General features: G+C 42.1%; 1 protein-coding gene across 1 annotated transcript in view; it reads left to right on the top strand.

Annotated features, from left to right (window-relative positions):
• The window catches only part of cpne1 (copine I), a 58,076-nt gene that overhangs the window by 25,223 nt on the left and 9,595 nt on the right, over positions 1–23,258 (top strand). The window contains exons 8-13 of the mRNA XM_080534019.1: positions 4,424–4,516; positions 4,844–4,930; positions 5,299–5,358; positions 5,730–5,863; positions 9,434–9,488; positions 9,601–9,652. Of these exons, the coding sequence (XP_080390145.1) occupies positions 4,424–4,516; positions 4,844–4,930; positions 5,299–5,358; positions 5,730–5,863; positions 9,434–9,488; positions 9,601–9,652 (481 nt within the window). The remainder of the gene's footprint in view (positions 1–4,423; positions 4,517–4,843; positions 4,931–5,298; positions 5,359–5,729; positions 5,864–9,433; positions 9,489–9,600; positions 9,653–23,258) is intronic.

The raw sequence follows: 23,258 nt of genomic DNA, 5'->3' as shown, positions 1-23,258 counted from the left end.
CCTTGCTAGGTAATAATGTTAGCTATACTGTAGCTGTCTGACCCAGTGAGTAACAATGACATATTGACAGCTGAGTGGTTGGGGGCGGGGTTAACCAGACATTGTTACCGCCCATTACCTGGCTGTGAAGGTGAGGAAAAAACAACATCTTTGAAAGGGATTTTCTCTGCTTAGTGATTTCAGGTGTAGCAACTTTCAAATACTCATGTCGTCTTCAATTTGTTTCCAATTTCAATGTATGATGCATCATTTGAAAGCTTACAATCTGTAGTTTAAGCACATGTAAAAAACAGAAAAATGATTTCGCCTACAGGTAGCCCTTTTCATTGGCATGTGTCACATATAGAAGAATCAGAAGGAATCAGAATGTGACAATTAAACTTTAGCGAATTGTATTCAAATTGTGCTTAGAGGGAATTATTTTCACCGGACATTATGACCGAAGAGGTTTAAATTTGTCGGACTTCAACAGATTTTACCGGACAAAGACCGGTAATTACCGGTTAACGGAAACCCAGCTACACATAACAAGATGAACACACAGTCCTTTCTTTTGAACACAAGCTAAAACGAAAGTATGTTTCCAAGTCAAGTCTCCCTTACCGGTAGCCTCCGGTAAACGAGAATAGTGAATCCAATCCACAAATTAGTGTTATACAAAGTATTTAGTGATCGTCAGGTTCGAGCAGTTCAGCCTTATAGCGTTAGCTAGCTGGCTAGATAGGTTAACTTAGGCTGTCCACCAACGAGCTGTATATTTAGCTAAACTGAACCAAGCTAAGGTAAATAGATAGCTAGTGTTAGCTAGTGCTTAATGTTCACCATCTCTGTAGTCAGCTCTAAAATATGCGATCAAACAGTGCAAGCAACCCATGCTGTTCTGTGAATGAGATGAGCTATTGACTGATGGCTGCCTACTGCCAAATAGGGCTGGGTATCGCCACTGATTTCCCAAAACGATTAGATTCCGATTCACAGCTTTCGATTCGATTCACGATTCGATTCGATTCCGATTCGATTTAGTTACAATATCAATTTTCCTTGAATATGAAGAGATTCTCAGAACTAATGCTATAAATGGTTCAAGGAACCCTATAACATGTAGCATTGTTAAACATATCAATGTTTACATTAAGAATTGACTCCAAAGCAGTTACATGAATGTACTTCTTATTGGAACATAAATGAACATCATTGACCAACATTTTGCTAAATCAGACACTACAAAAAGTGTTTTTTTAACGTGCTTTACTGCAGCCAGTGTAAATAAAGGGGCTACAAACATAGCCTATCGGTAAACAAGACATCACATATCCCTCAGGACTGTCTCAAATAGCTTATTTGCATAATATATATATATATATACAAAATAAAAATTTGCAAAACTCAAACGAAAATAGTGCAATAGATGAGGGTATTTTGGGGAACAAAAAAACACATTGTAAACCATAATGTCCATAAAACTAAAGCCCTTCATTACTGCTTTCTCACTTTTTGGAGATTGGAAGATTTTATTCAGGAATAAACATAATTGGAAAATCAATGATTATTAAAATACTGTAGTATACAGTAACAATAAGTTAGTGGAAACACCACAAATCTACGGAACCACTTATTGAGGCATCACCCTGACGTGAAACATGGAAAAGAGGATCCGAAACAAGCCTCGCTGATAAAGTGGCAAGTGATTGTCAGGTACGAGTCCATTGCTCTGGATGTCCAGCTGTCACACGTTATGGCAACTCTCTCTGCTGGCTGGAGTGAAGTTGCGATGTCATGTTTCACCTGCGCGGACATGTCTGGGACTATCACTTCACTCAACTGTTTGCGTGTCGGTAACACGTAGCGTGGTTCTAGTACACTAACGACACTGACGACGCTGTAGTAATTTGTTGGGCACGCAGAGAATTTGATTGTAATTTGCAACCAAACGTCTTTATCAGCGAGGCTTGTTTCGGATCGGCTTTTCCATGTTTCACGTCAGGGTGATGCCTCAATAAGTGGTTCCGTAGATTTGTGGTGTTTCCACTAAATTTAACCTCCACTGCGCACAGCTTGCATATGGCTTTGCTTTTGTCCTGCTCATCTCTATCGTCATAATTTTTACATCCAAAATGCACCCAGACATCTGCCTTTAAGCCTGGTCGTTGCGTGAGATATGATAAATTCTTGTAGCGCGAGATCTGGCCACGAGATCTCGTTGCGGGTTGAAGCTGCAAGCCGAAAAATAATAATAATAATAATAACATGAAAGATCGATCTCAGGATTTATGAATCGATAATCGCTCATTCAATGAAGATCGATTCAGAATCGGGAAATCGATTTTTTGAACCCAGCCCTACTGCCAAATCATATTATTACAGCAAACATGTCGCTGGTTTGGCATCTGTTCTCTGAACAACAACGAGAGGCTCATCCGACTTCTGTTTTCGTTTTCGCGGTTTCAAAATAAAAGATGTCAATGTATTTCCGTTTTCAAATTAAAAGTCTAAACATTTTGATTGGTGACTTCTTCCCCCTTTCACCAGCTGCTGTCCCATTTTTTTGTGAACCATAAGTTCCCACTGTCTGACTTAAAGAAGAAAAAAATATATATAAAAAAGGACATGCTAGATTAATTGTGTATTATGCACAAAATAGATTAATTATGGAGGAAAGGGCATGCATATCACACTGTCAGACAGAGCTCCACAGACAGAAGGTGACCACTGTCATAACAACACAAAGTGTGAAACAGCTCTTCAGAAAGGAGACCCCACTCCCAGCAACCAAGCCGCTGAGAAGATCAGGCAGAGTCCTGCACCTAAACTGCCAGCATATCCAATGCAGAGGTGGGCTGTGTGAGTGTAGAGAAGAGTAGCAACATTGACTTAATGGTTTTGTGAGAGGAGCTTCTTCAGAGCAAACGATTGATTTAAGTCATAACCGCTTTTTATAACACTAGCCCCCACCGAACCGCCCCTCCCGTCCGCAACGACTTTGGGTAGTTCTCTCTTTTTTCACCATAGTTGTGTTTGCATCCCTGATCAGAGCAGCCAATCTCTCAAAATGTGTGTATGATGGAAGGGGAGAGGAGAGCCATAGAACACACACACACAATAATAATAATAATAATAATAATAACTAGACTGAGACAATTCCTGTGGAAATTGTGAAGCGTGCTTGGCCCCCCTGCATTCCCTGGCGAAGACCAAGTCCAATTGAATGTTTTGAAAAAATTAAATCTAAAATGTAGCCCTAACCCTATTAATGGTAGGGTATATATATATATATATATATATATATATATATATATATATATATATATATATGTTGATATTTCCAGTGACAGGGAGAGTCGCTGAACGTTTTGCTGCAAAAATTGTGAATATAGACACACAATTGTAGCCATGCGAGCAAGTTAGAAAATGTGTAAAGAAAAATCAAAAACGATGTTGTTCACTCTGACAGTTGAACATTCCACCATTCATCCCTATGGGAAATTTTGTCCACATAAAGTCAACATTTTGGGAAAACCGTAATCCGTAGCCTTCCACCGGACAATAGCAACGTGAGTTGGAACAAGCTGCATGTTTTGACACCTCATGTCTACCTAGTGCCAAAACTGTGGGACTAGTAGCCAGGGCAAATTTTGGCTATAATAATAAGTACAAGAACAACTAGACAGCGACAATTCCTGTGGAAATTGTGAAGTGTGCTTGCCCCCCCCCCCCTGGGCCACTCCACTGCATCCACGGCGAAGACCATGTTTCTCTAGCTCACCCAGGGGCCGAGCTAACTAGTGCTAGCTAACTCCCCTGCACCCCCCGGCGAAGACCGCGTTCCTCTAGCTCACCCAGAGGCCAAGTTGTGGGGTTGTGTGTGTCTGTGTGTGTGTGTGTGTGTGCATGCGTGTGCGCCTCTCTCTCTGTCTCCCTCTCGTTCTTACCCTACCTGCTGCTGTTGATCAGAGGGTCACCTGTAAGAGTTAAGTGACAGTTGGTGGTTGCTACGGCAACGTGCTCTGACCAGACCTGCTTTTGTCTTTGGCCAGCTCTCAAACAAACGTCTGAAACGTAAAAACTATTCATGTTTGGGCTTATATGTTGATATTTGAAGTGACAGTAAGAGTTGCTCCACGTTTCCATGTAAAGATTGTGAATATAGACATACAATTGTAGCCGTGGGAGCAGTTTGCAAAATGTGTACAAAAAGTTCAAATAGATGCCCTTCATCCCACTGTCGCCCGGACTCAACCAATGTCTCTGTATTACTGGCAGGTTGTGTGTTCTGATAAGGACGAAGACAGTTCAGATATGATAGGCCAGATGACATGTACTACTGCCAAGCTTTTGGAGGCTAAAGACCATGCGGTGAGCCTTACCCTCCCCTCCATGTCACTCATTCTCTCTCTCTTGTCTTCCTTCCTCATTTCTCCTGCAGGTGCACTGTTCTGACTATGATAGCGATGGCTCGCATGATCTTATCGGTGTTTTCCAAACTAACGTCTCTGACCTGCAGAAAACAGGCTCTCGGGTGAGACCACGCTTCCTTCAGCCTTTACTGTACTCTGTTCACTTCCACTACGTTCAATTTTAACATCCTGACATGATTGCGTGTAACACTCAGTACCAGTTTACCGTTTATCTTGAGTTACCATGGTTGGAGTTTACCTTTTTTTCTTATGATCTTTCTGTTTCTTGTATTTTGTAAATGTTTTTGTAAGTTGTTTTTTTTAAGTATAATATGATAACTTGATAGGAAGTGTTTCCCTCCTAAAGTATGTTAGTATGTAGTGGATGAGGGGTGTTATGGAGGAAGGTTGATATTCAGTAGTGTTCGTCCTCATGCTTGTGCCACCAGGTGGAGTTTGACTGTATCCACCCTGACAAGCAGAAGAAGAAGAAGAGTTACAAGAACTCTGGAGTGATCAGTGTCAAGGCTTGCACGGTAGTAAAAGAGCCATAATAATAATATTTTTTTGTCTTGACTTATTTGCTGAGGTTGCATCCCTAATGCAAACTGGCAGTGCATTCCACAATTTGGGTGCATAAAATGAGAATGCAGCCTCACCAAGAGCTCTATTGGGCTGATATGCTAGCAAAAAGTCTCTCAGATGTTCTGGTGCTGTGCCAGTGAGAGCTTTATAGACAAGCAGAAGGATCCTGAAATCTCTTCTGAACTTAACAGGAAGCCAGTGTAGAGTCTCTAAAATAGGAGTTATAGGAGCTCTTAGAATTCTATAGAATTAGCATGACTAGAGCCCATGTACTTCTGTCCTTGGTAAGTGAACTTACATTGACTTTTCCCACCCCCAGATCATGGCACAGTACACATTCCTGGACTATGTGATGGGTGGTTGCCAAATCAACTTTATGGTAGGTTATGTCTCTGGATATCAACAATTATGGGTTGTCATAGTGAACCTGGGTTCAACCCTTATCCTCATACAATATCAAAACCTTTTGATAAATAAGACATGCTTTAAGTGGAGATCAAAGGTCCGGTGCAAGGTCCAAACATAAGTGTGCTATGTTGTGTGATTGATGCAAATATCTGCTTATCCTTGTATATAACCAACACGTAATAAGGCTGCGTAAAGGCCAGTGCTAGAACTCGACTTCAGATTTTAGCTGCTCAGATCCTACACAACACTACACTTTGTTTTTTTGTTCTATTTTCCTACCAGCGAGACAAACCTGTATGACTACAGTAGATGACCTCTCTGTGTCTTCTCTGTTTCCTCCAGCTGGGGATTGACTTCACTGGATCTAACGGGGACCCCCGCTCCCCTGAGTCCCTGCACTACCTCAGCCCTGACGGCCTCAACCAGTATCTCTCAGCCATCTGGTCCGTGGGCCTTGTGGTTCAGGACTATGACACGTGAGACCACCCTCCCTCTCTGCTTTCTAGAACGTTCCAAAGGAATGCCCCACTCTCCACCTGCCCCCTACCCTCTATGCAAGGACTGGATCGATATCATTATGTATATGTGTGTATATATATATATATATATATATATGTGTATATATATATATATACAGTATAATATATATATATATATATATATATATATATATATATATATATATATATATATATATATAATAGCTTCACCCTGCCCTCTCATAAGTCAGACTGAACCTGAATCTTGATTTGGTGTCAGCTTGGCCAGTTTCCATGATATTCCTTCCGTTACGTTCCTTTTAAATCCATGGGGATTTAAATGTCCTATTGTTAAGCATGGCTGTCTTGTTGATGTTAGCTTCTTGGTTGTTAGGCGTGGCTGTGTTCTGTTGAAGATATAATTCCTGTTATGCGTATCTTTGTCTTGTTGAAGATACAGTTAGGTCCATATATATTTGGACTCTGACAGATTTGTTGTTATTTTAGCTGTTTACTAAAACAAAATCAAGTTACAGTTATATAATGAGTATGGGCTTAAAGTGCAGACTCTCAGCTTTAATTTGAGGGTATTCATATCCAAATTGGAGGAAGGTTTTATGTCTCTACAGGCCCCCTCTTTTTCAAGGGTCCAAATTGGACAATTGAATCAACAGCTGTTTCATGGACAGATCTGGGCTATTCCTTTGTTATTTCTATATCAGTTAAGCAGGTAAAAGGTCTCAGTGGCATTTGAGTGGCAAAAATGGGGCATTTACATTTGGAAACTGTTGCTGTGAACGCACAACATACAGATAAGGATCTCTCAATGCAAGTGAAACAGGCCATCCTTAGGCTGCAAAAGAAAAAAAAATACATCAGACAGATAGCAGGAACATTAGGAGTGGCCAAATCAACAGTTTGGTACATTCTGAGGAAAAAAAGAACGCACTGGTGAGCTCGGCACCACAAAAAGGTCTTGACGTCCACGGAAGTCTACCGTGGTGGATGATCTTTTACGTCACGTCTCAAACTCAAAGCTGAATGCGGCCCGCCACCTCATTTTCATTTTCCTTATTACTGTGGGAGAGTGAATACTAGGGCTGTCCCTAACAACTATTTTTCTAACGATTCATCTAGCGATTATTTTTTCGATTACTCTAACGACTAATTTAACGATTAGTCTAACGATATTTTTTTTTACTGTTCGGTTAATGTATCACTTAATTTTCCCCAAAATAATGGCTGTATTGTCTCTCTCTGTTTAACAGTGTCTTTATAAAGCACTCTGGGTAATAGCTGCTGCTCTTATAAAACAAAGCAGCGTGTGACATGCACATTACTCAGACGGCCGCCCCTTTAAATGATCAGCTGATGTATGGGGGCTGTCTGTGGGCCCGCAATTAAACACAGACACCTTTAATTCGGCGACCTGCTACTACTACTACTACTACTACTGTAACTGCCTCTGTCAAACAGACCCAGACACAGGGCAGACTCACTGCTATGTTTAGCCAACTTGAATGCCAACATGGCCATCAGGGTTTTTCCTGGCTCAAAATGAGGCGGAGGTGGTACCAGTGGTGTTTCACATCGGGGGGGGACCCATGAAGCAGGGCTGTCTGGGGGTCCTTAAACATCAAACACTTAATTTCTTGCATTCTGGTGAATTGATATGCTCCAATTTGTGCCCTTTCTGCATCAATTTATGGTGGAAATGTCATTATTTATGTAAAGGAAAACACAATATTCAGGCACCAGATGACCATTCAAAATATAATGTAATATAATGCAATATAAGGCTCTCAGGCATTCTGTACTTTCAAATATGTATTCTCCTTGAGCAGTCAACATACTATCAGCTATTTCGCTATCAAAAACGAAAGCTAACTTATTTGCGAAACAGCGCCCCCGCCACCACGTCGGCGCAGTGCTGCAATTGCAGTTCGAAATTACAGAAATCCACCGAGTGCAACGCTTGTAGAAAATACGACCGTCAGTTTGTCGAGAGCTGGAGGCGGCTAGAAATATGACGGAGGCGGCCGCCTCATAATTCTCTATGCAGGAAAAACCCTGGCCATTTAGAAGTCTGTCCATCACCACAACACATAGCTAGCTAGTAGCTACATGGCTAGCTAACGTTACTCTCGCTGCTATGTTATGATTAGCTAAATTGATGCTAACCTAGCATGCGAGCTACGAGCTAGATAACGTAGGTGCGAGCACCACAATGACAATAGGCTACCGTAGCTAGCCAGCTACATAGCTAACGTTACTAACACCAGAAGACAAGACATACAAACTGTGGTGAGCTACATTGCTTGTGTAACATTAGCTAGTAGCCTCCTCCATGTTTCCACTGGTCGCAGCCATGTTGTTTATTTGCGACGCACCAACATTACGCAAGTCGACGTATTGACGTAGTCGATTACGTCGTCCCAGCCCTAGTGAATACCAACAGAAGAATATTGCAGGGGATTTTGGCAACTTCTTTTGGGCCGCTACCCACACGGTTAGCTGTGTTGCTCATTCCACGAATGCATAATCCTTACAAGTCGTACCTCGTTGTAAAGGTGACTAATTAGGCTTTCCAACGATATAAAATACAATACCAATTGGTATTATTAAAAGGGAGGAATAATCGACCGAAATAACGTTTCAGAACTTTTTTCGAGGAGTTTATATCTGCCATGTATCATACCTCCACTATGATTGGAAATGTAGTGTCCAGTTGTGGAATTATTTTAGTAGTAGCGATATTCGGAGCCTGTGCCAGTTCTTATGCGCTCTGCCCTGCTGACTGCGCGATGCAGGACAGCTGTGAAAGGAGACGGACCAGGGAATGTTCAGGCTTCTGTTCACACCTAAGCCTAATGCCTGGACGAATTTCCCTGGTCAGTCTCATTCACACATAAGCCAACACAGGAAATTCCATAGAATCTACTGGGAAGGCGCGTATGTGTGAAAGGGGTTTATGTCCATTTGTCCAATTACATTTGAGCCCCTGAAAATGTGGGGACTGTGTATAAAAATGGTTCCAATTCCTAAACGTTTCATACTATTTTTTTTGTTCAACCCCTTGAATTAAAGCTGAAAGTCTGCACTTCAATTACATCTCATCACATCACATTTCATTTCAAATCCATTATGGTGATGTACAGAGCCAAAATTACGGAAATTGTGTCACTGTCCAAATATTTCGGGACCTAACTGTATGTTTCCTGTTAAGCATGGCTGTGTCCTGTTGAAGTTAGCTTCTCTGTTGTTTGCCATTGTTACGACCCAGCTCAAAGTTAAATGAAAGTTATTGATTAACTTAGGAAGTGGGCGGGGCCTCCAGACAAGGGAGAACATTGAGCATGCGTGACAGCATAACTGAGAGACACAGACAAGGGCGGAGCATATGCATTGAGTCATCCTTAGGTGTAGCTAGCTTCTGCTTTAGCCAGGCGTGTACTGTAGTGTAGGAGCACTTAGAAGATAGTCATGCTGTCTCTGTTATTATAGTGCTCAAATCTCCTCCCTCTCCTGTTACCCCCCTCTCTCCCTCCCTCCCTCCCAATGTCACAGTGACAAACTCTTCCCCGCCTTTGGATTCGGAGCCAAAGTGCCTCCAGACTTCAAGGTTAGATTTTTATTTTTTTGGGCGGGGGGGGGGGGGGGGGGGGGAAGGAATGTACATATGACTTCTCCATGTTTCCGGAACATGTTAAATGATTGTGTTCTCTAATCTGCAGGTATCCCATGAATTTGCACTGAATTTCAACCCCAGTAACCCGTACTGTCAAGGTAAATATACATGTTTATATTATAACATACATATGACGTGAGTAATGGGACAGTGAAGCATGTTTTCTTCTTTTGCCTCTATACTCCAAAGGTTTGGATTTGAAATCAAATAATTACCATGAGTGTAGCCAGGGAGTAGCTGAAAGGACTGTATAATTTAGGAAGGGGCTGGCTATCTAACTAACTCTAAAGCTAAATAGGCAGTGTAGGAGGATACAGGCAGGGGGCGCCAGCAAACCGTTAGACTAGCAGTTACTATCGTTAGCATTAGCACGGAATTAGCATTAGCATGGAATTAGCATTAGCATGGAATTAGCATTAGCATGGAATTAGCATTAGCATTAGCCTTGTAATTAGCCTTAGCCTACAAACAACTAACACACGGTAACAGTATCACATATGAACAACACATTTATTTACAGAACTGATGTATACATCCCCAGGTATATACATTCCCTCCCGCCGGCCACACACACACTCAATCACTCACTCATAGTCTCTGGCCTGAACAGGCTTATAGTCCAGGGCTGTGGTGCGCGTTGAGGCCTGGTTGCATGGCATGTGCGTCGATGAAGTTAGCAGACGAAAGGGGGAAGGTGACGTAGCAACGCGGAGGGAAAGGGCCGTCTTCGTGGTCCACAACGAGGTGAAGGGCCCAGGTCCGGTGGTCCGCGTCGAAGCTCCGCTGGAGTCAGTGTTCGGTCGCAGTCCGCTCGTGGAGGCGACGATTATGTCCAGCTGGCGTCTCGCTTGGTCCGACGTTGAACAGCCGGCTGCTGGCAAGGCGGTCCAACGGGAACACAACTAAACGGGCTACAGTGGTACACTCAATAATCGCTTTCCTGGCGTCTTCAGCTGCTGCACGGTGTGCGGGCTGCTGAATCCGCCATCTTAGATCGGCTTCTCGTTATTCTCTCTCGTTCTGCTTCTCTCTCGTTCTGCTTCTCTCTCGTTCTGCTTCTCATCACACACTGACTCGCGGACTACTTCCGTCTCTTATATATACACCACCGAACCTAACATCCGGGTCACGGACACACCCCGGATATACTACGTCATCAAACATATACATAAACAGTACAATAATAATACATACACTTCACGAAACGTATATGAATAGTATAGAAAATAACAAAGGAAATACCAGGGGCAAAATAGGGCTGGTTTGGGGAAACTAAAACTGGCACTAAACTGTGGGCCTTCACAACAATGAGGTTAAAGTTAGAGATTCTCAGCTTTTTCATTTGAGGGTATTTGTGTACACATTAGTTTCACCATTTCACTTCTTATATATAGTACCACTGTTTTATATATAGTACCACTGTTTTATATATAGTATCACTGTTTTAGGAAACCAAATGTAATCAGACAGATTTATCCGATCCCAAATGAAGCACTCATGTTTAGTTTTTGGTCTTTTCCTTTAGAATGGTATTTAAATGTGTGACCTGTCACTAACCCAGCAAGGGAATGACAAGAAGGGAGACAAATCAGGGGTAGAGAAAATAATCTATATGTGACGTCATATCATCGCTTTGCTATGAAGTCGCAAACGGGAAAGGCTTCAAATCAAGTTTTTCAGAGCAAAAAATCTGATTTCGTTTTTTTGTCATCAGACACAACTTAAGGTTTTGAACTACCCACTCGTTATTTTTTCGAGCAGTTTTACAATAGTTATATACAGCTGATAGCTGTCAATCTAGAGGGGGAGTGGTTGGGGGTGGGGTTGACCAGCTATTGTTACCACCCATTACCTGCCTGTGTGAAGGTGTGAAAAAGTACGAAATCTTTGAAGGGCTTTTTCTCAGGATTTAGTTTTCAGGGTTAACAAGTTTCAAATACTCATGTCGTCTTCATTTTTTCCCCAATGTCTATGTATGACGCATCATTTGAAAGCTTACAATCTGTAGTTTAAGCATATGTAAAAAAACAGAAAAATTACTTTGCCTACTTGATGATCATTCCACCACATCGCGTCACATATGTTATTACTAACTCAAGACTAAAGTAAACAGAATAGAAGTGGGATGTGATAGTCAGTATAATCAATGGTGTGGGGCAGGGGTCGGCAACTAGGTTTGGCCTCGGGCCAATTTTTTTGGAGCCACCAGATGGCGTGCCAAAACATAATCAAAGGCTAATTTATGTAATTGATTGTTAAAAAATGAAATGTGACACGTTCGAATGCTTTGACTTTTCTTTCGAAAAATGTGAATACATTTCCGCGTTGTTGTAAATCAATGACACATCGCTAGTCAACTAACACAGCTTGTTGTGTAAGCCTGCTAACAATGTAAAGTAGTGTTATAGTTAACTAGGTAGCTTACTCACCCAATCCATTGCGTTGCTATTCTGGCTTGATTAGCGAGTTTGTGTTGTGATTCTCAAATTGAAACGTAGTTCCGTGTTTCAAAAGAAAAGTCATTTTGATCATCCGATATGAGGACCAAAGCATTAGAACGCGTCACAAATGTTACTGGAACTCCGCGACAGACCGCCTTATAAGACATGCATTTGTGGGAGATGCAGAGAATTGATCAAGATAACTGTAAACAAGCTGTATAGGTGGCGTAATAAACTTAACTGTAAACGAGGAGTTTTTTTTCCCTTTCCATATTTTTGAATAATAAATGTGTGGACTGACGATGTAGCGGAGCCTAACTTATTCTAATAATTGTTTAACATACTTTTATTCTGATAATTATTCCCCGCTCCTCCCACATGTACAACGTCACATTATTATTGGATTGGCAATATTGTACACTACTTGAGTGAGAAGTTAGCTACACATTTAACCTGCTAGCTAGCAAGAGAAAAAGAAAAATGTCATCCAAAGGTCTAAAGAGGAAGGTTGACGGTGAAAACAGGGCATTTAAAGCGGAATGGACAGAGAACTATGCGTTCATCCTACCTACAGTAGTTTCATTAATGCAAAGCCGATGTGTCTTATCTGTAATGAAGTTGTGGCTGCTTGCAAAGACTATAATATTAAGCGGCACCACAAGACGAAGCATGGCACCTTCAAAGTGGCCTTTCCACCCAAGACAGAGGCACGACAGCGCAAGATTGAAGCACTGAGAGCAAGTTATGGGCACAGCAGCAGGACCCTGGTGCGAGGCCTCACACCTCAACAGAAAGTGACAACTGCGTCCCTAAAGGCGTCGTGGGTGCTCGCAAAGAACAACAGGCCATTCACTGACGCAGAGGTTTTCAAGGAGGTGATGGTGGCAGTTTTGGAGGAACTGGCCACCGACAAGTCGATGGATGGTGTCATTGCGTCAGTGAAACAGGTGTCCCTCTCTGCGATGTCCGCTACCCCCCGCATAGAGGCATTGTCCGACGCTGTGCAGGGAGTAATTATCGAGGGTCTCAGTCAAGCCAATTACTTTTCCATAGCTGTTGACGAGAGCACTGACGTTACAGATGTAGCCCAGTTGTGCGTCTATGTTAGATATTTTGATGGAAAGGATTTCAGGGAAGAGCTGCTGTCTCTTATTGCATTAGAAGGGCACACCACTGGGGACGTTATATTTACGAAACTGGAAGAGTTGTTTAGGCTGCATTCATTGTCATTTGAGAATGTTAACCTAATCGTGACAGACGGGGCTCCTGCTATGGTGGGAAAGCACAGAGGTCTGGTAAGCAGGGTGAAGGAGCACGCACCCCAAGTGCATGGACTGCACTGTCTTATCCACCAGAGTGTCCTTTGCGCCAGACTCAGTGGCGAGCTAAAGGAAGTTATGGATAAAGTGATGCGTGTCATTCATTTTATCAGGGGTACATCAAGCACCCAGCATCGGCTTTTCCGACAACTTGTGGCTGAGTCAGAAGAGGCCACCCACGATGACCTGCTGTTACACAATGACGTGCGCTGGTTGAGCAAAGGGAAAGCGTTGGATCGCTTCTGTGCGCTACTGGATGAGGTAAAGGCGTTTCTTAGATTGAGCAAGATTAGGGCAGCAGCTGACCACCTTGCCCTTCTGGGAGACGAAAAGTTCATGTCCAAAGTAGCATCTTTAGCGGATATATTTGGCCACCTAAACCAGCTTAACCTGCAGCTACAGGGGAGAGGCAAAACCATAGTGGACATGGTTGAAAAGCTTGAATCATTTACGAGGAAGCTGGAGTTGCTCGAGTCAGACATATCCACTGGGAGGCTCCTACATTTCAGTACACTAAAATCACAGGCACCGGGACAAGTGACAGAGCTGATGGTGGACTTCATCAAGCAGCTACGGGCCAACTTCACTTCAAGGTTTGAGGACTACTCCATCCCAAAAGACATCATTGCCTTTGTACGCGACCCTCTCACAGTCCGACCAAGTGGAGACTTCTCCTCCCAGGCGAAAAAAATGATCCCCTCCTTAGACGAGGCTGCATTAGAAATGGAGCTAATTGATTTCCAAACAAGCTCCCTGGTCAGCGATGCGCTCAGAAGTGCGGAGTCTGTGATTGCCTTTTGGGTGGCATGCTCAGAGGAGTATAGCATGATCAAGAGACTCACCGTTTATGTGCTCACAATGTTCCCCTCCACCTATACATGCGAGTCGTCCTTTTCGTCAATGAATGTGATAAAGACGCACGAGAGGAATCGATTGACGCATAAAAACCTTGAGAACTGCCTGCGGATTAAAGTGACGTCCATATCACCAGATATCAAGCAAATAGTGACCGATGGGAGATGCAAATTAAGTGAGTACCAAGCCTGTCGTTATTGTATTTAATAACCTAATTGTATTTTGTATATTTTGAATGAATGGCTCATTGTAATTATTATCCCTAATAGTGTGTTTGCTCTGTCGTTTCAGGAGCATAGGCCTATGCACCACCACCCCTCGCCCTCCAAGATCAAGCGGATTCTGCTTTTTTTGCGCCGATTTTGTTGTCAATGTTTTTCAGAAAATTAAACTGAATTTACTTTGTTACTATGTGTGTTGCAGTCACATATAAGTAAACATTACATTTGAATGATTTACTGAGCTGGTGTTATTTTTTTCAAACCACACACGGATGTTGGCTATTTCAGCACCACGCGTTGTCCACTTATTGATTCACTATGAGGGGTTCAGCGTCAGTGCGCTTCGGTGCACCTCGCTGCCTGATTGTCTGTCCCTGTGTCATTCACTCTCAACATGGATAAAAGTACAATAAGCGTTCTTTAGGTGGTGGTAGATTCTCTATTCGGAATGTGGGAATGTCGGTCCGATATTGTAAAAAGAAAAAAAAGTGGATTCTCAAAATAATCTGCTGGGCCAAATATTATTGGTGATGGGCCAGCAATGGCCCACGGGCCGCCTGTTGCCGACCCATGGTGTAGGGCAGGGGTCACCAACTACATTTGTCCAAGGGCCAGGATTTTTCGAAGCATACACTGTGGGGGCCGGACTTATATTTATTTATTGTATTTAGGCATAATTAGCATATTATTGTTTAATATTTTCACTTTCTTTCAAAATGTATGTTATTAATGGCTTATTATCAGGGGTGCACATAACTGGTGCGCCAGTGCGCATGCGTCGCCAAAATGCATGCTGCGCGGCAGATCAGCGGCATGAACGCGCTCTTGCGCACCAACAGCTGGAAGCGCTGGGAGAGGAATGTACTTCCTCAAAATTCAACTGCTGACTGCTGCATCACTGCAAGCCCCACTAAGTAACTATTTGCCGTCCCCTCAGCCCGACGAGTAATCCATCACAACAGTCGACCGACGACGACCACGGCGACTCCCCTCACGAAAACATTCGGAAAGTATCGTAACTCGTACTTTCATTCCGCGTATCGCGTATCGCACGGTTATCACGCCGCCACGTGAAAATTCAGTCCCGAACGACTCGTCGCTAAAAGGGACACGTTTCTTTTCTCTGAAGCTTTCAAACGTTCAGACGTTTGTTTTACAGCTTTATTATCGCACCTAGACCCCTGACCCAGGATATGGTTGGGAATTCTATTAGAAAAAAGAAAAAAAAAGACTTTGTTGCACAATCAAAATAATGAGCTATTTAAAGTGATGGCCTACAACATCCTCTACCATGGCTGAAATTGAGGACAGTATTAACAGCAGTCAAGAGAGCAGTGATGATGATGATTAAGCTTGTAGCATAAGTAAATGCTTAGGCTGTAACTTTTTGTTGAAAAGTTGATTTCAGTGTTTACAGAACAGAGCAGTGCTTAAAGAGATGTCAGTTGATTTCATTGTGTTTAAAGAACAGACATTCAGTTAGTGCTTAAAGAGATGTCAGTTGATTTCATTGTGTTTAAAGGAGTCTGACAGACTTTCATGCTTAAAGAGCAGTCATTTGATTTTGCATTTGTTTCTTTTGTTTTGCACACAATCTTTATTTATTATTATTATTATTATTATTATTATTATTATTTAATCTTTATTTATGAATAAATGTCGTTTTGCTAATATAAGTTATCCATGTATCCCTTTTTTATCCATCCTGTGGGACGGGTCGTGACTCGCGAGCTCGGGGAGCACCAAGCAGCATCCCTAGGTGCTCCTCTGAGCACTGGCCCCAAAAAGTTATGTGCACCCCTGCTTATTATCAGTGTTAACAGACTCCTGACACCTATACTGCAGCCAGCCACCAGGGGGCGATCAAGATATTTTGGCTTCACTTTGTTATTACACATTGTAATAATTTTCTGTTATCAATCATGCAAAATGTCACTCAAACAACCTGAAGCGTAAAATTCACGTGGAAAACCGCAGCTTTAATGAGGAATGGACTGACAAGTATGCATTCATCTTGCCAACATTTAGTAAAGCAAAACCTGTATGCCTCATCTGCACTGAAACGGTAGCTGTTGAAAAACGATACAATCTTCGCCGTTACAATTATACAAGGCATGCAGCTTTCAAAGAATCATACCCTGAGAAGTCATACCCTGAGACCCGTCGCAGAAAAATTGCAAGCTTAAAAGCTGGATATGGATATGCCAGTGGAATTATTAGCAGAACGTTATCTGAACGAGAGGGCAACTAGTGCATCTCTCCGGGCTGTCTGGGTTCTACAAGCATAACAAGCCATTTACCTCATTCATTTTTTGACTGAGAAGTTAGTTGTTATTTAAGTCACTACATGACTTAACATGTCCATGTGAAAAAATAGCCTATAACACGAAATGTTAAACAAGAGCATGTGGAAAAAGAAAACACGAAATGTTAAATGAGATCTATGAGTGTCCGCTCATTCTTGCATGCGAATAGGCGTTACGTCTGCCGCATTCCATTTAAAAGATGGGAATTAGTTTCAGCTTTGCTTCTGCTATTTAGATGCAAGGTTGCAGCTTTGTGAATGAGTTAGGTCTGAATCGTCCTGCATTGGAAGAACTATATATGCTATGGCCGCGTTCGTAAATTCGCTCTGAGAGAGTCAGAGCGTCCACGTGACTGCCTCTAGTCCAATCAAATTACTTGGTTCCATGACGACGTTGAATCCAGTTTGCGCATCGACGAATTTACGAACGCGCCCTATATGTTCTAAACGGTATTTCCGTCCTCACATTTTCTGAATTCATTAATATTTAAATATTCCACGGGCCCGATGGGAAGCTTTGGTGGGCCGCATTCAGCCGCCTGTTGGTGACCCATGGTAGGGTGTGGGTGAGTGATCTGTAGACATGGGGAATGTTGTAAGGTGTAAACACAAGAAAAGGAATGCCACAAACAAATGGTAAAAACTTATGCTCCTGCATAGAGAGAGGGAGAGAGACAGGGGGTGTGTTCGAAATGGCATACTAGCATACTACTCATACTAGATGTGATGTAGATTTGAGTATGCGAGAGCTTTCACACTGTACAGTATGCGAAATTTGAGTATGTATAGATTTTGCTCAATATTTGAGTATGCCATGACTGGACACTACTGGGGTACTAAATCCCCAAAATGCATTGCGCGTCTCTTCAGTCTTGTCAAACTGCATGATACAAACTCGTCATACAGCTGTTGTTTACAATGGTCCTAGAGCCTGGGGGGTATTCCACGTACGTTGATTAGTATATCAGCGATTAAAATAAAAGCCGCGTTCAGGCAACTCGTGATTGGGATTCAAGCCTTAAGTGATTCCTCGAACGAGGATCAGCCTTGTGTCATCAGTGTTCACAGAACACCGGTTTCGAAATCCTCGATATGGGTGCATGCACGCAGACATAAAGAGCCCAGAAGAGTCGAACTGTCGAAATGAAGATACTACACTCCGCAGCGGTCCTACTTATTGATCTTTATGAAGACGAAAAATAAGATGTAAAATAGTGCAATACTGCCGCAATTAACAAGAAATGGTTTGGCAAGAAATTGCTGACCGATTAAATGCGTAGGTCATACTAGCCCCAGTTATTGTTATATATATATATATATATATATATATATATATATGTCATATTTTAATAAATGAATATTTACTACTGTGGGATATCAGCAGCAGGCTACATACAGTCATATTGTCACGATGGCATAGTGGTATTTACCGCTGCCATAGTATTAATTCGTCATTTTAAGACGGTGGTTCAAATCCCTCTTCTGACACACTTTTTACTGCATTTCGTTGTCTGAATCTAATCTCATCTCATCTAAAAAAGTATGTAGGCTATACAATTATGGTGTAGGCTAATTTACAAGAACTGACACGATTACAATGGAGTTTGAAGCCTTTCTGAGTAGTAAATTAAGTTCTTCTAACTGGACCCTGGATTTGGCATATATTATTTTTTCTTATGATTACTGATGGATAGATGATTCACTTACTTACACAGATGTATATAAGGCTTCATAATGCATGAAGGCTTCGGTTAAATGTAAAGAAAATAAACATTAAATTAAATCAAGTATCGAACCGGCAACCTTCTGACCTCTAGCTGGCTGCCTTAACCCCTGCATCAAACACACCACTGTGATGATGGCAATGCAAGTTGATAGACATTTTTTACACTTTTTTATTTATCTATCTATCTCACTTTCAAAATGTCAAGTTATCTATCACACAATCAATCTATCTAACTATCTATCTATCGATCACACTTTCAAAATATCTAATTATCTATCTATCACACAGTCAAACTATCTATCTATCTATCTCGTAAAAAGTGGGAACTAATATTTCCTACAAAACACTTGACGGAACTGTCGTTCGGGATGTAGTTTCTGCCTGTGAGACATTTTTGACGCACGTATTACCTAAACCAGCCGGTAAACCTGCTCGCTACCAGGTTTGTTCAGAAGAATTGGTTGCATAGCAACCAAGCAGCGAATTATTTGAGCCACATTTATGGAATCGAATGCTAGCTGAAATTAGCGCCCGGATCTGATTTAAACCTGGATCAGATAATCATGGTACGTGGAATAGGCCCCTGGAGATTGAAACCTTGCAATAAACATCGTTTTTTTGCACAGATTTGTGTGTGCAGATGCTGCTTTTTTGCCCTCTAATTGCAACCTGGTCTCACACGGCAGACGTCAGGATTCGACGTCTGTCGTTCGCATCCAAACGTCGAATTCCGACGTGACATTTCGTTCTGAAAGCGCAGGGGTGCGCCTGTTATGTGCGCCTGTCGGGCTGGCATGGGTGGCACAATTTTGAGAATTGAACACTTAATTCCCTGCATTCTGGTCAATTTGTATGCACCATTTTGTGCTTTTTATTACCATTTCTGTCTCCACTACCCATTGTATACTTTAATTAGGCTACTAACATTACAATCCCTGTTTAAAAGTCCCAGTGCTACCAATCAGCGTCTTTGAGCCTCGGAAAAGCGCTATATAAATTCAATTAATTATTATTATTATTATTATTATCACAACACAACAGAGTGGCACCATACAAATGGAATATTAAACTCCCATATTTATTCTTTAAACAAACAAATCTGGGGGAGTGGTCGGAGTTAACGAGATATTGTTCCAATCCATTACCTGCCTGTGAAAAGTATGAAAAGTTTGCATTGCCTAGCGTATCAAATACCATGACATAGATTCAGACTTTTATGTCTTGAAATCAGAAGTCCTCCCAAGCCAAAGACAAGATAGGTTGTCTTACAATCCGTGCGTTTAATTGCAAACTTCCACATACAAAATCGCCAGTTCACCGAAGCTCTCCTTTCCTCAACGCAACACCCGCCCCCCCCCGTGACCTCCACCAATCACAGGAATGCATTGGCACACAACACAGCTCACAGTAACAGTGCTAACATTGAATTTCTGAGCATTAATTGCAACATTAATGAACATATTATTACACGGTTGCTACAATACTTTACCTGATATAAAATGGGCGGCACATGCACAAGCATTTTTTTTAAATCTTGTCCTCAGTCCAGTTGACGCCGCCGGTTGCTCTGAAATGGTCTGATCCTGATGGAATTCGGTAGAACTTGAGTCCGATATTCGTGGAATATCGATTCTGACAACCGAACACGCAACAAGCAGACATTTCTCTATGCTAGTAGCCGTTGTAAGCTATTTTAAGCGTACCTAACTCTGGATGAAGAATGTTGTTTTTGTCCACGCTTCCGTTGCCTAAACGCGCGCGACTGTAAAAGGGGCGGGGGCATCATTCACCGGGGTTCTTCTCTGGTGAAGATCAAGTGAGAAAGATTGCTTTACCTTCATCAGATCCACTTGCCTTTGGCTTACCTGTATATTTTGGTCTATACCAGGACTTGAGAAACGAGATGCCCAACATTGGATTTGACAAACTCTGGCCCATTTTGCGCAACAAGTGGAAGAGTTTGAAGCAGCGGAGACAGGGTTGCCAGATGGGCTGTTTTTTTGTGGATTTAGCTGTTTTTAGACTGGTTAGGCTCGAAATTGTCAATCCCATCTGGCAACCCTGAGCGGAGAGTCTACAGATAGCGCTTTTCCGAGGCTCAAATACCCTGACAATATGGGGAAAACGGGAAAGTGCTGTGTCCCTTGTTGTATGAATAGATCCGACCGGTCTCAAAATGTAGCCTATAATTAATGCAAGTGCAATCGGGCTAACGTTACTCATTCTCGCAGTTCCAAATGAATGAACGTTGATGCGCACTGCCGTCGGGTTGTAAAATAGCCTAGTTTGATAGGCCTATTGACAGCGAATAAAACAGTGAAGATGACAATTGTTTCTGCTGTTGTTATTAAAATATGTTCGCCGTTGGTTGTATCTCAAAATGTGGCCTATTAAAATCTGTTCTCCGTTGGTTGTATCTCAAAATGTGGCCTATTAAAATCTGTTCTCCGTTGGTTGTATCTCAAAATGATGTGGCCTTACTAATGATGTGGCCTAACTAATTAATGCAAGTGCAGCCAGGGGCGTGTCCAGGGGGTGGCCTGGGGTAGCACGTGCCACCCCTGAAATCTGATTGGCCACCCCAGGTGCCACCCCCCTGATTGATTGGCACACAGCTGACATGATGTATATAATTTGATGTAAAGAACTCTCAAAAAACACATACGAAATATTGTTTTAAGTACAATAAAGCTTTATTTCTTTTAAGAACGTGTGGAGTGCATCTCCAGCAGTGCGATATCTGTAAACATACTATCTGTAGACTCTCCGCTCAGGGTTGCCAGATGGGATTGACAATTTCGAGCCTAACCAGTCTAAAAACAGCTAAATCCACAAAAAAACAGCCCATCTGGCAACCCTGTCTCCGCTGCTTCAAACTCTTCCACTTGTTGCGCAAAATGGGCCAGAGTTTGTCAAATCCAATGTTGGGCATCTCGTTTCTCAAGTCCTGGTATAGACCAAAATATACAGGTAAGCAAAGGCAAGTGGATCTGATGAAGGTAAAGCAATCTTTCTCACTTGATCTTCACCAGAGAAGAACCCCGGTGAATGATGCCCCCGCCCCTTTTACAGTCGCGCGCGTTTAGGCAACGGAAGCGTGGACAAAAACAACATTCTTCATCCAGAGTTAGGTACGCTTAAAATAGCTTACAACGGCTACTAGCATAAAGAAATGTCTGCTTGTTGCGTGTTCGGTTGTCAGAATCGATATTCCACGACTATCGGACTCAAGTTCTACCGAATACCATCAGGATCAGACCATTTCAGAGCAACCGGCGGCGTCAACTGGACTGAGGACAAGATTTAAAAAAAAAAATGCTTGTGCATGTGCCGCCCATTTTATATCAGGTAAAGTATTGTAGCAACCGTGTAATAATATGTTCATTAATGTTGCAATTAATGCTCAGAAATTCAATGTTAGCACTGTTACTGTGAGCTGTGTTGTGTGCCAATGCATTCCTGTGATTGGTGGAGGTCACGGGGGGGGGCGGGTGTTGCGTTGAGGAAAGGAGAGCTTCGGTGAACTGGCGATTTTGTATGTGGAAGTTTGCAATTAAACGCACGGATTGTAAGACAACCTATCTTGTCTTTGGCTTGGGAGGACTTCTGATTTCAAGACATAAAAGTCTGAATCTATGTCATGGTATTTGATACGCTAGGCAATGCAAACTTTTCATACTTTTCACAGGCAGGTAATGGATTGGAACAATATCTCGTTAACTCCGACCACTCCCCCAGATTTGTTTGTTTAAAGAATAAATATGGGAGTTTAATATTCCATTTGTATGGTGCCACTCTGTTGTGTTGTGATAATAATAATAATAATAATAATAATAATTCATTGAATTTATTTAGCGCTTTTCCAAGGCTCAAAGACGCTGATTGGTAGCACTGGGACTTTTAAACAGGGATTGTAATGTTAGTAGCCTAATTAAAGTATACAATGGGTAGTGGAGACAGAAATGGTAATAAAAAGCACAACATGGTGCATACAAATTGACCAGAATGCAGGGAATTAAGTGTTACATTCTCAAAATTGTGCCACCCATGCCAGCCCGACAGGCGCACATAACAGGCGCACCCCTGCGCTTTCAGAACGAAATGTCACGTCGGAATTCGACGTTTGGATGCGAACGACAGACGTCGAATCCTGACGTCTGCCGTGTGAGACCAGGTTGCTAATTGATACTCTTCAGCTGCAGCACCCCAGCTAAGTCTGATCACGGATGAGCGGTGGTATTTTCACTATATTGGGAATTTACATGGTGAAATGCATTCTTAGACATGACTACATCGTCATGATTACAAAGATGCCACTTGAAATGCATGAAATCCAAGTTTATTTGTGTCTTACACACACGTTCGCCTAATATTTTACTGCCTGTAGCCCAGTCACGAATGGTCCCAGTATTGTAGCTTCAGATGTAGCTTCAGGCGGAACAAGTTGGGTTGTATTTTGCTTGCTGTAGCAAGCAGCACTATATGTTATTGCTCATATATATTTATTTTCATCCTGTTCTTTTACCAACTGATAAGACAACAATACATTAAGCTAGTTACTTTAGCTAGCTAAAAATATTGCCCCCCCCCAAATCATTTTACAACTTGTTTAGCTAATATCTTCCAACATTTCTGTCGAACCCCGCAATGAAGGTATCTAAGCAATGTAATAGCTAGCGAACAGAAGTGGGGAAAAAACATCAGATCAGATATATAAAATAGTTATTTTAATAAACTGGACACATTTTTGGAATATATATGGTTACTTTCTCACCTGAAAACATATTAAAACTTCATAAAATGACATGTTAACACCTGTAGAGGCAAAATTACAGCT

This window comes from Nansenia antarctica, assembly GCF_963989245.1.
Source record: "Nansenia antarctica genome assembly, chromosome: 6".
In the NCBI taxonomy this organism is placed as follows: domain Eukaryota; kingdom Metazoa; phylum Chordata; class Actinopteri; order Argentiniformes; family Microstomatidae; genus Nansenia; species Nansenia antarctica.
The sequence above is the reverse complement of the archived record's forward strand: the minus strand, read 5'-3'. Positions and strand labels throughout refer to the sequence as shown.